Below are 14,527 nucleotides of genomic sequence, written 5' to 3'. Positions count from 1 at the left end.
CTCAACCACTGCGCCACCAGGGAAGCCCCTGATCCACCCTTTTAATTTTGCACCCTTCCATTCCTGTACTCCTGACACCCTCCCCCTCTTATTCTGCTCTATTGCTTTCCTAGTGTCTTTCATCTTCAAACACACTTTATAATTTATTTGGTTTATTGTTTATTGTCTAGCCCTCCTCACTAAAATGTTAGCTTCAGGTAGGCAGGGACTTTTGTCTTTTTGTTCACTGATGTATTCCCAACACCCAAAACAGTGGTGACACATAATAGGCACTGAATAAATATTTGTTAAATGAATAAATGAATGAAAGGATGGATGTTCCTCATGACAAGATTATAAAAGCATCTACCCATTTTTCCTCTAGTACTTCAGTGGTTTCACATTTTACATTTAAACCTTTAAGCTGGAATTTATTTTGAAGTAAAAAGTGTGGTATGAATCTGGATTTTTTTCCCCTTCAAACAGCTTTCTAATTGTCTTGACACAATTTATTGAAAAATCAATCATCCCCCGCCCCAACCCCCCTCCCGCTCCCAGCCATTTTGAAATGTTTCTTAAGTCATACTTCAGTTCCTTTTAAGGGACTATGAAGTTTGGTTAAAAGTCATCATCTCCTTCATCGTAGAGAAAGATACAGGAGAATTATATCTTCACTCATTCTGCCAGTTCCTATATAGATATCAGAGCCGTACATTGGTTAAAAAGTTTTTTTTCCTTGCTTGTTGTAGTTAAGTAGGCTATCTTCTGGACAGTGGCTTGGAAAGCCTCCCAATCTTTAATCACATACAATTCTTCCCTCCCTTCCTCCTTGCTTCATACCAGATAACATACGTTTTTAGAACATGTGGCAGGATATCTTTCTGTAGTTTGGAAAACAGGCATAACTGGCTGCAGAGTGACCTTACATCTGCCCTTTCTGTAAAAATGCAAGGCTGACAGGAGAGCTTCAATTTACTCATCTCAGAGTGATCCCTAGCTTGATGACTGAAGGTTATTTCTTAATTATTTAACAGGTTGAAGCTTTTAAAACTATGGAGTGTTTTTGTTTTATTGTTGTTTGTTAGGTTAAAAAAAAAATGTGAGCCCTTTTCAGGTAAATTGGGATTTAAGACAAGGCCACCAGTATTCATTAAATACTTACTATGCACCCATCTCATACTAAGTAACATGGAGGATAAAAAGAGCTTGTAATTCATTCAGCCGACATTTATTTAGCACTGATTATATTCCAAGGACACCTAGTGGAGAAGTAACATCACTGGACTCAGATCATCGGTCAATCATTGAGATGGCATCTGGAGAGAAACAATGAGGCAAAGGAAAACTTAGAGTAAAAAGAAAATTATAACTATACTTAATGATAATCCAAAGGAGTAAATAGAAAGAAATAAGTAAAGGGAAAAATCTAGAAGATCCATGAAGGGGAAGGATGGGATTCAGAGATTAGTTTTGGGCAGTGAGAGACCTGCTTACCCGACTGCCTGTTGGCCAGAGCTGCTCACACTTAGCTTGCCCACATCCCCTCTCTCTTGGGACTACATCAGCAACACCCTGCTTCCTGCCCCTCCCTTCCCCAGTACAGTCTCTGGACTGCAGCCACAGTGATCTCTTTAAGGTGAAATCTGATTATCTTCCTCCACCTCTTAAAAAGGCTCCCCTCTCCAGTGCCCTCTGATCAGGTCAGTAGGCTCTCTGCCTCCCTCTCCAGGTACTTGCTTTGTCCTCTGTGTCTCACCTCTAGATTCTAAGCTACAGCCATAATGATGCTCTCCTACAGATTCCTCAACTAGCCATTCCCCACCCCCTCCCTTTCTCTTCGGGTCCTTGGAAGTGCTGGCCCCCTAGTCTAGAGCACTCCACTCCCCACCTCCCACATTCCTGAGCACGAACTGCAAAGACCAGAGTAATCTGTGCCACTGGGAGGCACATTTCCTTCCCGAGACCCAGGGGGACAAGGACGTCTGTGGTAGAAATCAGCCCCGTTCTCCCCTAGTCCGGCAGAGGCCCTCTAGTCCTTTTGCCTGGATCTGAGACAGAGAAAGAGCACCTGCTGGCCCAGGGGGAGGGATTTCTCCCAGTTCTGCCTGGGGGTGCAGACTCCGTTTGCTGAGGCGAGCATTTAAGTGCTTTTTGCCAACCTGGCCAATCCCCAACTATCTCGAGTCAATAATTTACATAACTCATTCTGAAGGCAAGTGGACGTGACTTTTGCTTTACTTGTTATTATTTGGCTGGGAAAAGAAAAAAGGACAAATATTCTTATTGTACTGAGTACTATTCCCTCCATTATTGTTCATAATTCAGAGCTGGTTCCAAAGCTCCTTGGAGCTTTTACCCATGACCTGAGCATCATTTACTACCACCTGCCTGGCATATACCATAATTCACCAGGGCAGAGTAACTGTAACTGTGTAGAAGAAATGTGACAATTGTCCATAAATTCTACTCCTCCCCCAAGATAAACTGGTAACATTTTAGCATATTTCCTTCTAGTGTTTTCCTCTCCACATGTATTTTTTAGTAGTTAATACAGACTTCTTTTCTTTTCCCCCATTGTATTCTCTTCTTTGGTGGCCTCATTAACCCTGATGAGTTTTATTACTATTTCTAAAGTGACAAATTTAGCCCTGATCTCTGGTCTGAGCACAGATATCTTCACCCTCGCCCACATTCCCAAACTTGCTCCTTTGCAGCCATTTTGATAAATGGCCACCACCTATTAATACCAGATAGTTAGTCATCCATAATGACTTACCCTGTTTTTTGAATTCCACCCCAGTGCTCTCCCATCTGATTCATTAGCAAATCCTGTCCATGCTACCTGCCATATACACCTAGCAATTGTTCCTTCCTCCCCAGATCCACTGCTGAACCCTAATTCAAGGCACTGTCTTCTCTCTCCTGGTCTGTTCGCACAGCCCCAGTGGTGTCCCTGCTTCCACACTTACCCCCTGCAATCTTTTAATGGGTTCGAATGTTCTGCCTACCTTGGCTCCCTCATTTTATGCCCCTTAAATTCCGGTCGCCCTGGATCCCTTTCTGTCCCTTGATACATGCAACCTCTTTCCCTCCACTTTGCGCTTCTTTTTCTGAAAAGCTTCGGATCTCCCACCCCCACCCCAGCTTTCCCGTGGCGGATTTCTTTTCTTCCTTCAGATCTGATCTCCAAAGTCACCTCTTCAGATAGACCTTCCCGGAGGGCTAAATCGAATTTGGTCTCCCAAATGTTGTCCATTAAAGCCCCGAGTTTACGTCTTCCCTGGCACTAATCACAAGATGCAATTGTTTTGTTAATTGTATTTAAATGTCTTTAGTTTGTAAAGAAATTAGAAAATCAGAAATTTTTGTAATCCCCTCCACGAGTAGGATTGGCAGATAAAAAACACAGTTACAGTTGAATTTCAGATAAATAGTGAATAAGTTTACTTTATATGATATTGAGATCTACTTATATTGAAAAAAAAGTCTTTGTTATCTGGAATTCAAATTTGACTGGGCATCCTGTATTTCATTTGCTAAGTCTGGCAGCCTTACCAATGAGGCGCGTTGCCCTTGTCTCGCTTTGCTGGGTTGTACCCTCACGGCCAAGCCCAGAGCCTGCCCGCCATTTAGTAGATGCTCAGTAATTGTTCTATGTAAACGGATAATCTGTCTGTTTAGTACAGTTTTTTTCCCCCACCTCATACTTATTTATCAGAATTTTCCCCATTCACTAAAAATTCTTGTTAAAGATATTTGGGGAAAATGTATTTTTAATACAGTAATTCTAAACTTCTTTCTTTTTCATTTCTGCAAAACTGGCATAATTCTATCCTCATCAACGTTGTTTTGAGAATTAAATGAGTTAATGAGTGTAAAGTTTAGCACCATGCCTGGCCCACCGGAACACGCAAAAAATTTCAGTTCTTTATTACATGCAGCCCGTGAACCATTTTAGCGGAAAGCAAAAACGCGGGTTTGTGGAGCACCGGTGGGGGTTGGGAAAACGGTTAGAAATCGGGGCCGGCTGGAGAGCTGAGGGCCCAGGAAAAGGGGAGGAACGAAGAGTGAATAACAGCGGAGGCAGCTAATGGGGAAGCTGGGAACCGCTCCCCACCCTTCGCGTTTTAAATTCTAAGCTCCGCCTCCATCCGGGTCCTTGAGCCTCGTTCCCGGGCAGTATAAAGTTTGCTGTCTCCTTTGTTCGCCCTCGTTGCGCAGTAGTGCGAGCGGCTTCTCGCTTCCTTTTTCGGGACCGACCACCCTCCAGCGTGCTGAGCTGCTAGGAAGCCGCCGTCGGCGAGCTCGTAGGAGCTTGAAACCGTCGTCACCCCTCCGGTACGTGAGTCCTCTCTTTTACAGTCTGTTTTTCGTTCACTCTTGCCACGTTATAACTTGGGATTATCTCCTTGGAGATGGGGGTGGCGGGCGCCATTTTAAGAACCCAGAGGTGCCGACCTATTTAGGGAAAGCTGGGAGTGTCGAAGGAGAACAGACGCTGGGGTGCCACTTCGTAGTGTACCTCTCCAGAAAGTTTGGCTGTCGCCCCTGGGGGCGGGGGGTGGCGGAGGTCGGGGCCTGAGCGGGACGAGGAGGGACCGCGCCTCCGTGGTCGCTACCTGCATTGGGATGGCGCTGGCGCTCCGGGCGGGCACGTGCACTTTTGCGCGGGGTCCTTGTTCATTGGCGGCCTTGGAGCGGAAGCCCTTTGAGTTTTCTCAGCCTCCGCTGGTGGGAAAAGTTACTCCCCTGACCCGCGGCGGTGGTTCTGGGCTGAATCCAAGTGTCGCCATTTTGTGTTTTCCACGCGGTTTTTAATGACGGGTTTTAATTGGGTTCCGCTGCAGTCATGGAGCGCTAAGTGTTACAGTGCGCGCTTCCACGTTCCGTTACTTCGTCTGAAATGATATTGACGCTTTTTAAAAGTCAACAACCTAGCGAGCGGGGCAGGGGCTGGTGAAGAAGGGGAGTCATAACTTGATTAAAACTTTAAATTGGTCGTTAGATTTACTAGGGAATCCCAATGAAAGGAGGCAAAGTTCTTGGGAGAGGGCTTGGTCTTACAGACCCACGTTTGGTCTGTGACCTTGACTGAGTCAGTTTAAAAAAATCATTAGGGTAATTGGGATGTGATTGAGTTTTTAAAAGGCAACAAATCTAGTGTTAAAGCTAAAATTCACTTTTTGAAATGTTGTAGTTACTTGGTTAAGACTGCCGAAGTGGATTAAGGGTAACGGCATTAGTTAAGTCGGCTTTTGTTTTTTGGCTGCGCCGCGCCGCTTGTGGGGTTTTAGTTCCCTGACGAGGGATCGAGCCTGGGCCCTCGGCAGTGAGAGCGTAGAGTCCTAACCACTGGACCGCCAGGAAATTCCCTTAAGTTGGCTTTTTAAACCAGTTTAATGTAAACAGCTATCACTGAACTAGTTAAGTTGGTTTCCTGGTGAGGCTCAGAAAAAGTTGCTTTCTGTGTATTATGCTATTAAGGAATGATTTTAGTAAACAAGAAAAATGAGCCCCAATACACACGTTGGGTAAACTTTTCCAGGGAGGGTAACACTTTTTTTTCCAACAGACTTTCACCAGAGGGAAAAAATGGTTGAAGCAGATCGCCCAGGAAAGCTCTTCATCGGTGGCCTCAATACAGAAACAAATGAGAAAGCTCTTGAAGCAGTGTTTGGCAAATATGGACGAATAGTGGAAGGTGAGTTATCTGAAAGTATATGCAGGTTTATTGTAATTTTAAAAAAAGGTAAGCTGTGATGAATTTGATTGCATTGATCATATGAAATGATAACGTGCTTTGTCCTCTAAGAAGTTCTGAGCTTTCTTTTTACAGATTTACTTTCTGTTTTTCCGTTTGAACTAGAGTAACACTCCTTTTCCCCCTGAAAACTACTTTTTAGTTCTCTTGATGAAAGATCGTGAAACCAACAAATCGAGAGGATTTGCTTTTGTCACCTTTGAAAGCCCAGCAGATGCTAAGGATGCAGCTAGAGACATGAATGGAAAGGTGAGACTGTCTGCACAATACCATGTTTCCTAGTACGTAAAATAGCACAATGTTATCCAAGTCTGGTCTAGGGCAGCTCTTGAATTTTACTGAGTATATACTTTTCCAGGACCCTCTTATCCTAGCCCTTTGTAATTTTAGAACGAAATTTTGTAAAGTGTATTCTTGACAAGAATCTTTCCGTTTTAGAATATTCTGTATTATATTTCGTCTGGGATCTTTGGCTTTTCTTTTTGGTTATTTGTCTTAATAAGTTGGTCATTGTCTGGCATTGTTTCAAACTTTACCGACATAGCAGTACAGTGGATCCACCTTAGGTTTTAGTTCGAATAAGCAGTATCTTAAAAGATTAGGCATTTAAGTGCTAAACAGAAAGGTACAACATTTTGAAGGAAGGACATACTAGTGTCACAGTGCATAGTGGATCTGCAAGTTCTTTTTTTAAATTTCTGTAATTAACCACTGATATTATTTAGTCCTTAGAGGGAAAAGCCATCAAGGTAGAACAAGCCACTAAACCATCATTTGAAAGTGGTAGACGTGGACCACCTCCACCTCCAAGAAGCAGAGGCCCTCCAAGAGGCCTTAGAGGCGGAAGAGGAGGAAGTGGAGGAACCAGGGGACCTCCCTCACGTGGAGGGCACATGGGTAATGACTTAGGTTTACTTTAGGCTTGGTGTATAAGTTAGGAACTGTAAACACACCAGTGTGTGCTTTGGTTAATAAGTATTTTAAAGGCCCTAGCTTTTGAAATTGAGAACACTTGTTCATCTACCAAAGTGATTGACTTAAGGAAAACATAGACGCCATCCTAAGTTAAATTACAATGTCTTGAAATAATTAACAATTAGCTATTCCTTATCCAGGTGAATTCATTCTGTAGGAAAAAACACTTGCAGAAAAATTTTGATAGGTATTAGGTGTTGGTCATATGAAAATGAAACAATGTGTATATTTTTTTGAAGTAACTTGAAAAGAACCCTCAGGAGAACCCTTCAGTTCTACTTTGCTAATCTATGCAGACTTATATAGATGACTACTGTATAGAACTGTATACACTTTGTATAGTTCCTTGTGTGTAGTTTTCTGTGCATACACTATATACACTATACAGTTCTCATGCTCAGTCATGTATGAGTGAGAACTCAAGATTCCCCAACTAAACAGAAATGGTCATATTCTTGATTAAGCAAAGAAAACGATAGATTTTTCTTAGTACTTGTATTAACATGATTTTCCTTTTTTTTCTTCTAACGTAGACGATGGTGGCTATTCCATGAATTTTAACATGAGTTCTTCCAGGGGACCACTTCCAGTAAAAAGAGGACCACCGCCACGAAGTGGGGGTCCTCCTCCTAAAAGATCTGCCCCTTCAGGACCAGTTCGCAGCAGCAGTGGAATGGGAGGAAGAGGTAAATGGTCCATTTATGACAGTCTATCCTATCACCATAACACAAGGAAGGGTTGAGAGACGAATCCTAAAAATGATGCTTAAAACTGTACCTAGATCATTGAAAAGATTGGTGTACGTAAGAAATTTTAAAGAGGATTTCCTCATTTACATCCATATTGTCATATTTGGTTGAATCACTACTTTTCATTGCCTGAATGTAAATTGACATTTTGACTTTTCACTGGGTGTATTTTTAAAATGGACATTTTTCCCTAAGCTCCTGTATCACGTGGAAGAGATAGTTATGGAGGTCCACCTCGAAGGGAGCCCCTGCCCTCTCGTAGAGATGTCTATTTGTCTCCAAGAGATGATGGATATTCTACTAAAGACAGGTAACAGAAAAGCATAGTAGTTTTTGTCTCTAATATTAATACTTAAGGTTGAAGGGGAGAGCTCATCAAAAATATGAACCAAGTTACTTTTGTTTCTTTAGCTATTCAAGCAGAGATTACCCAAGTTCTCGTGATACAAGAGATTATGCACCACCACCAAGAGATTATACTTACCGTGATTATGGTCATTCCAGTTCACGTGATGACTATCCATCAAGAGGCTATAGGTAAGTGACTTTGCTGTTGCTGCCATGGCTTGGTGTAAAGAAATTTTTTTTGCTGTAAAAATTGATGTTCTGGGGCTTGTAATACATTTTTTTCCTTTGATTTAGTGATAGAGATGGCTATGGTCGTGATCGTGACTATTCAGATCATCCAAGTGGAGGTTCCTACAGAGATTCATATGAGAGTTATGGTAAGATTTTGGTTGAGGGTCTTTGAATATCACCAGCTTGAGTTTTTAGGTTCATGAGCCAGTTTATTAGGCTGTTGTGGTGCTTGCTTTTAAAGGGATGTTTGCTTGCTTTTAAGGGGGTAACTTAATCAGCTGGGCTTTTCCTAGTCTTGTGAGGGGCTTTTGTTTTTTCTAAGTTTTTTTTGAGGCTGTTGGCTTGCTTTGGAGGGGATTTTGCTTGCTTAAATTGGCAGCCTTATGTGTTTTCCCCCAACAGTGAAAATACAATTAAAAATTTTATTAACAAGATCAAATGTTTACCATTGCAATATGAAGGAAAGTCTACAGTTCAAAATTGCAACTTATCACTGGAAAGTGGCTGAGTGTCTACTATAAAATAACAAGCTGTCTGGAATATCCTCTTGAAATACACACCGTCTTCAGTCTTTTCAAACAAACATTAAAACCCATCCATTTCCGTATCTCAGCAGATGAGCAAATCCCTGTTAATGGCCAGCAATGGCAGAGTTTAAAACCTCCCAGTTGAGAAAGTAAACGTTTAATACAAGAATTCTGTAAATTCAGATTTAAATGTTGTATATATACAATTTATAGTGTTGCCATATTACCTGACCATTGACCCTGCAGGTAACTCACGTAGTGCTCCACCTACACGAGGGCCCCCGCCATCTTATGGTGGAAGCAGTCGCTATGATGATTACAGCAGCTCACGTGACGGATATGGTGGAAGTCGAGACAGTTACTCAAGCAGCCGAAGTGATCTCTACTCAAGTGGTCGTGATCGGGTTGGCAGACAAGAAAGAGGGCTTCCCCCTTCTATGGAAAGGGGGTACCCTCCTCCACGAGATTCCTACAGCAGTTCAAGCCGCGGAGCACCAAGAGGTGGTGGCCGTGGAGGAAGCCGATCTGATAGAGGGGGAGGCAGAAGCAGATATTAAAAACAAACAAAACTTTGGACCAAAATCCCTGTTCAAAGAAACAAACAAAAGTGGAACCTATTCTATCATAACTACCCAAGGACTACTAAAAGGAAAGATTGTGTTACCTTTTTTAAATTTCCTGTTAAGTTCCCCTTCCATAATTTTTATGTTCTTGTGAGGAAAAAGAGTAAGACATGTTTAATCTTTGATTTTATGACATTGCTTTCAACAAGCAAATGTTATAAGTGTGTTAAGACTTGACATGTGTACTAGTATTGTAATTTTCCAAGTAAAAGTGTCCCTAAAGGCCACTTTCTATAAGATTTTCCCCAGTAAATGATGAGGCAAGCAATTCTAAGATCTTTCACAAAATATCTATTCATCTAAAATGGAAAGATGAATCCTCCTGCCTGTACAAACAAGCTAGCTATTAGAGGGTGGTCGGGGTATGCTACTCTTAGGATTTCAGAGTGTCTTCAAACTGAAATCTCAATGTTCTCAGTATGAAAAACCTGAGATCAGATGCTTATATTGTAAGGAAAATGCTATTCGCCCAGTAAACCCAAAAAAGCAAATGGATAATGCTGGCCATATTTTGCTTTTCTGACATTTCCTTGGGAATCTACAAGAACCTCCCCTTTCCCCCTCCCCAATAAGACCATTTAAGTGTGTGTTAAGCAACTACAGAATACTAAATAAAAAGTTTGGCCAAAACCAACCATGAAGCTGCAAACGATGCTTGCTCTTACTGTTTCAAATTTTTGCAACTCTGTAGTGTCTCACTTTTAAGGAACAGCTTGATTGCAAAGGAGAAAATAGATAAGCAATGAAGTTATCTCCAACTTCTCAAAGGCTTATGACTTCTAAAAAGTGAATCTATCAGCATTCCACATCAGATTTAAAGCATCAAATGCCTGTGAAACAGCAAAGATGGTAAGCAAAGCAAACTAGTTTTTCCGTCTAAGTCGAAATTGAACACTTACCTTCCTCATAGTACAGTGAAACATACTGTACCTCATGGCAATGGAAATGCTTTCTAGATTAAAAAAAAACTTTTGGAAAACAAAGTGTTCGATAGCATATTAGAAGTCCTCCAAATTCAACACTTGGATTTTTTTTAAAGCATGTATGACACTTAAAGGCCTTAATACAGCTGTTGTTTACCAATAGCGATCTGGGGCTTGGGAGGGGGTATTTTAATCTATTTTTGATGAAGACCTTTAAACATGCTTCCTGTTTTAACATTTTTCAAATTAGTCTTTTAGTCAATGTAGGAAATGGCTTAAGTTTGGGGTCCCCCTCTCTTTACCCCTGTAAGCCATTGCAAACCTGACATTTAGTTGGATGCCTGACTTGTTTTTAGTTCTGTGAAACTACACTGTATGGAGAAAATCTATTGCAAGTGGTCTTTAAAAAGCAAAACCTGAGGCAGCATGACCCAGGTCCAGCCATGAAGTTGAAAAAGATGCTCTTGAATATAGTAAACTTGAAGACCTCCAACTAAAAATCCTTACACTGCACTTATTCCTTCAAATAAGTTTTGTCCGTTCAACTTATGGATTTAACATGGCAGTGCACCATTGGAACAGAATGGGGATCCATAAGCCATGCGACTTAACCATTTAAGCCATTCCAGTCCATCCCAAGCCAGTGAAGCTTCCACCACTTAAGAGAAATAGTAGAACATGAAATTCGTTAAGCTGCAAGTCTGAACTTGCCTTTTCTTTCTGGAAAAGGGGGCAGTTATAGGCAAGTTTTGAAGAATTTCCTTAAGAGGGATAACTAGTTACCTATTTAATTTTTACAGGTTGAGAATTTTGGTCATGGTCATGATGGTCATGGAGTGCTGATTGATTCACAATAGATAAGCTGGCAGCAAGAGAAATGCAATGCTAAGGTAAGTTCTGAAAGCAGTTAACTTTATAGGTTTAAATACAGCTTTGCCATGTTGCATATGTTGATATTGGTAAGTTACCTGTAATGGGATAATCTAATCCTTGGATTACAAGGATAAAAAGTGCTCTAATGTGTAACACCTGGCCCATTATTCGTTCGAATGTGGGGTGACGTTATCTTAAATGGGCATATTTCCATGAGTGGCTCAGTCATGCAATGCTTTTAGTAGCTCTGTTGAATGTATACAGCTTGCTAATACTGTTTTCAGAAGCAGTTGTTGGCCGGAGCTCTACAGTTAGTGTTTTGCCGTGTAAGCAGACTTAACTTGTATGAGGTTCAAATTTTATCCTGTGCGTTTTGTAAAAGGACACCCTTTTCAGTTCCTGATTGTTTGCTTGGCCACGGTACAGACTGGCTGAAGGGTGAACAGGTGCAGCTGCCACTGAGTCCCTAGTTTGAGTAACGATTTTATTAGTGAAATGATGACATAGTTATTGTCTTCATTACCAAAGTGATGCTTACAGGAATTCTGATAGGTTTTTATGGTTGCTTTTTTGAGTTTGTAATTTAAAGCAAATGTTGTACATGTTGCCAGTTAAAAACGCAACAAAATAATGTATTTAAAGAATAGGTAAGGGGGGCAGTAATTACCAGTATAAAACAGTAAATACCTTGTGATGTGATAACATGCTTTTCATTTTACAGAGTTGTTGAAGCAGAAGAATGCTGATTGTCCTTAAGGCACAACAGTTGCATAAGCAGTACTCATCAGAATTGGTTTGGTGCAGTCAAGATTTTTGCCTTCCAGGGTTCCTGTGGATCTAAGGAAGGCATCAACGTTGGTTAGCACTTTTAACTAGGGAGTGGCAGTTACTTAAAAAGTAATTGACCAGATGGAGAAAGGGGAGCAATTAAAGAAATTGGTAAGTGGAGGTAGTCAGGAAGTTTTCATGGTTCTTCATGTAGATTTTACAGCTTTGACTTTCATTTCCTTTAGCCAAAGTCATAGGGACAACTGCAATTTAGAACTTCCTAATTACCACTGATTGTCAGAAAGTCGGATTAGAAAAATGAAAGGCATAAGAGGTGACTTTATCCAGTAAAGTGTCTGATTTTCAGCAGGTAAAATATTTCTTTGTGTTAGTTTATCCAGGAGTGAGAGATTTAGTCTTAAAACTAAAGGGAAGACTAATATCTGGAAACTAAAGTAACTGGAAACATATAAGATGCTCAAAAGCACACTTCTTAAAAACTGGAAACAAAATTGGGCCGTTTGGCTTTTGCTGTTTTTTTTTAAGTTGTTTTGTAAGCCTACTTTACCCCTCACCCCACTTCATATCTTAGAAACAAATCAAGATACAGTACAGCTTTGTCATTTATTGCATTGGAGACTAGAGCCAATAGTGTAAAAGCTAATGTTCTCAAAGGAAACAGATTAGAGTTGTTGGGTAAGAAGAAACCAACTCGCCTTCTGAATCTTTACCTAGTAAATATCAGTACTATCATGTTTAACATTGCAATCATGGAAAATAATCAAGAAATTTAACCCTCATTTTGATGGGCTCTTCTAATCACAGACCATCAGGGTATTGACCAAATTTAAAAAGCCATTGCACTTACGTAGCTGTCTTCCTCAGTCATTCTGTAATCTAAATACTTGGGTTTATGCTTCCGTGGACCTTTTGGCTCTTGAGATTTTATTTAGGTTATCTTGAAGATAGTGTAGAACATAGAGATTAATCATAGTAAACATGAATACTAAATTGAAGAACGCTTAATAACCAGACAGCTGTTTGGCAAATAGTTCGTTGACCCAGCAGACTTAATGCTGCTCCTGTTGGAAAAAGAATCTGTCTTGATTCTTCTGGCTTTATACTGGTTGTAAAAGAAACAGAATAACATGTTTTTCTTGTTTAACTGGTAGTTGAATATAGAACTTAGGTATAATGGTTTTTCTCTTTTTGGAATGTTTTGTATTTGAACCTTAATAAAACTTAACATGCATTTTTTTGTAGCCCTGGGTTCTTTTTTATAATAAGGAATTCATTTTGGCTTTTAACTAATGATCTCCATGTGTTCCCCTCCCCCAAACCCTAGTTCTCAGGCACTGTTAGCCCTCGCAGTTAGTTGCCAGGGAACATAGTCACTGAGGTAGCCTATGGCTAGGCTTCCTTCATTAGGAGAGGGAGTTTCAGGTAGGCATCAAGGTAATTCGGATGATTTCATTTAATCCTTACCCTGAAATTGGAGCAATAACACCAAAGCACTAGAAGCTAAAGTACCAAAGATGTACTGTAGTGCTTTTGATATTTCCTGCTGGCTCCTGGGAGAAGGCAGGTTAATTCGATTTGGCAGTGAGTCCCACTTCAGACCAAGTCCCTCGGGGATGCCATTAAACCAGCACATGATTAGTGTGCTGCTTTATTGGTAAGTTTCTTTACTGTTCTATGTACATCTGACTCATGTTCGTTTGCACTTGATAAAACTAATTTAGTGACAATTGTCCTTTATTTAAGGGAGAACAATCGATGGGTTGGGAGTGCAGTGCCTTACAAGCAGTGAAGCACTGTTCCCAGGGCATTTGGGGCAAGAGTTTTACAGAGTAGGCATCATTGGCTGTGGGGTCCTGTTTTCTCGGGGAAGGTGAGCTAGCTCAAGTTGGAGGATTGTGATGGGTGTATGTTAAAGGTCACCTTGATGGGATGTTTTCCTGTAAGTGTGTGCTGACTTAGGTTTACCTTTGAGGTGGGCCAGACCACTGCCGGCAGCCTTCATTTTGTGGGTCCTGATATATGTATTAACTTTATCAGCATGTGAAACAGGGTATTGTGATTGGGCTATATAGCCAGTTGAAGGAACTCATCACATGGAAAAGCAGTGTTAGCTGAGCATTAGGGTTGCAGAAAAAAGCCTCAGTACTCTCATTCTGTAAATAACCTCAGCTCTGTACCAATTGTTCCAGAAAAACTTAAAATCCATCACACCAGTTTTTGTTCAGTTGCACATGTCAATAACCTGAAAACAAACATTCACAACAATAACAAGCTCAATGTTCATAAATTTTGAAAGAAATTTCAACTGGAAGCATACTATGAGATTTGGTAAAAGCATACATACTATCGAAGTAGAGAATGTTGCTGTCACCCCAGCAAGTTACCTTGTGGCCCTTCCTCGACGATTCTTGCCTCTATCCCCTAGAGATAAAGACGAACTGCCTGTTCCTGAACATAAATGTAATAAAAATACGGGTCCTTGTATAAGGCTTTCATTAAGCAAAATGCTTTTGAGATACAGCCATGTTGTATACGCACATGAGTATGAGCAAAGTACGGTTTACGTATTGCTGGAAACCTGGGCTTTTTCAGCTCTTGGCTATTACAAATAAAGTCCCTGCGAATGAATGTTCTTATGCAAGTCTGTACATGATTAGAGATGAAAACAGGTATGAAATGGCTGGATTGTAAGAAAGTTTTACAAGAAATTGCCAGACGATTTTTCTGAAGTTCTATTAGCACTAACAAT

General features: G+C 40.8%; 1 protein-coding gene and 1 non-coding gene across 2 annotated transcripts; both read left to right on the top strand.

Moving 5' to 3' along the window:
• The first annotated feature begins 4,161 nt into the window (after window positions 1-4,161).
• Window positions 4,162-13,009, top strand: RBMX (RNA binding motif protein X-linked). Its single transcript, XM_007183679.3, has 11 exons — window positions 4,162-4,317; window positions 5,552-5,680; window positions 5,883-5,989; window positions 6,466-6,637; window positions 7,249-7,401; window positions 7,660-7,774; window positions 7,876-8,001; window positions 8,107-8,189; window positions 8,817-10,042; window positions 10,917-11,006; window positions 11,711-13,009. The coding sequence occupies exons 2-9, from the start codon at window positions 5,572-5,574 to the stop codon at window positions 9,125-9,127; spliced, it is 1,176 nt and encodes a 391-aa protein (XP_007183741.2). The 5' UTR covers window positions 4,162-4,317; window positions 5,552-5,571; the 3' UTR covers window positions 9,128-10,042; window positions 10,917-11,006; window positions 11,711-13,009.
• LOC114238120 (small nucleolar RNA SNORD61) lies at window positions 5,733-5,804 on the top strand. Its single transcript, XR_003623538.1, has one exon. It is a non-coding gene; the product is annotated as a small nucleolar RNA SNORD61 (small nucleolar RNA).
• Window positions 13,010-14,527: the final 1,518 nt, after the last annotated feature.

The sequence above is a fragment of the Balaenoptera acutorostrata genome, chromosome X, assembly GCF_949987535.1.
Source record: "Balaenoptera acutorostrata chromosome X, mBalAcu1.1, whole genome shotgun sequence".
NCBI classification, from domain to species: domain Eukaryota; kingdom Metazoa; phylum Chordata; class Mammalia; order Artiodactyla; family Balaenopteridae; genus Balaenoptera; species Balaenoptera acutorostrata.
The sequence above is the reverse complement of the archived record's forward strand: the minus strand, read 5'-3'. Positions and strand labels throughout refer to the sequence as shown.

Coding starts and splice junctions, on each gene's coding strand:
- RBMX (XM_007183679.3), top strand. CDS start 5,572: ATGGTTGAAGCAGATCGCCCAGGAAAGCTCTTCATCGGTGGCCTCAAT. Junction 5,990..6,465: donor CTAGAGACATGAATGGAAAG/GTGAGACTGTCT, acceptor GATATTATTTAG/TCCTTAGAGGGAAAAGCCAT. Junction 6,638..7,248: donor CTCACGTGGAGGGCACATGG/GTAATGACTTAG, acceptor CTTCTAACGTAG/ACGATGGTGGCTATTCCATG.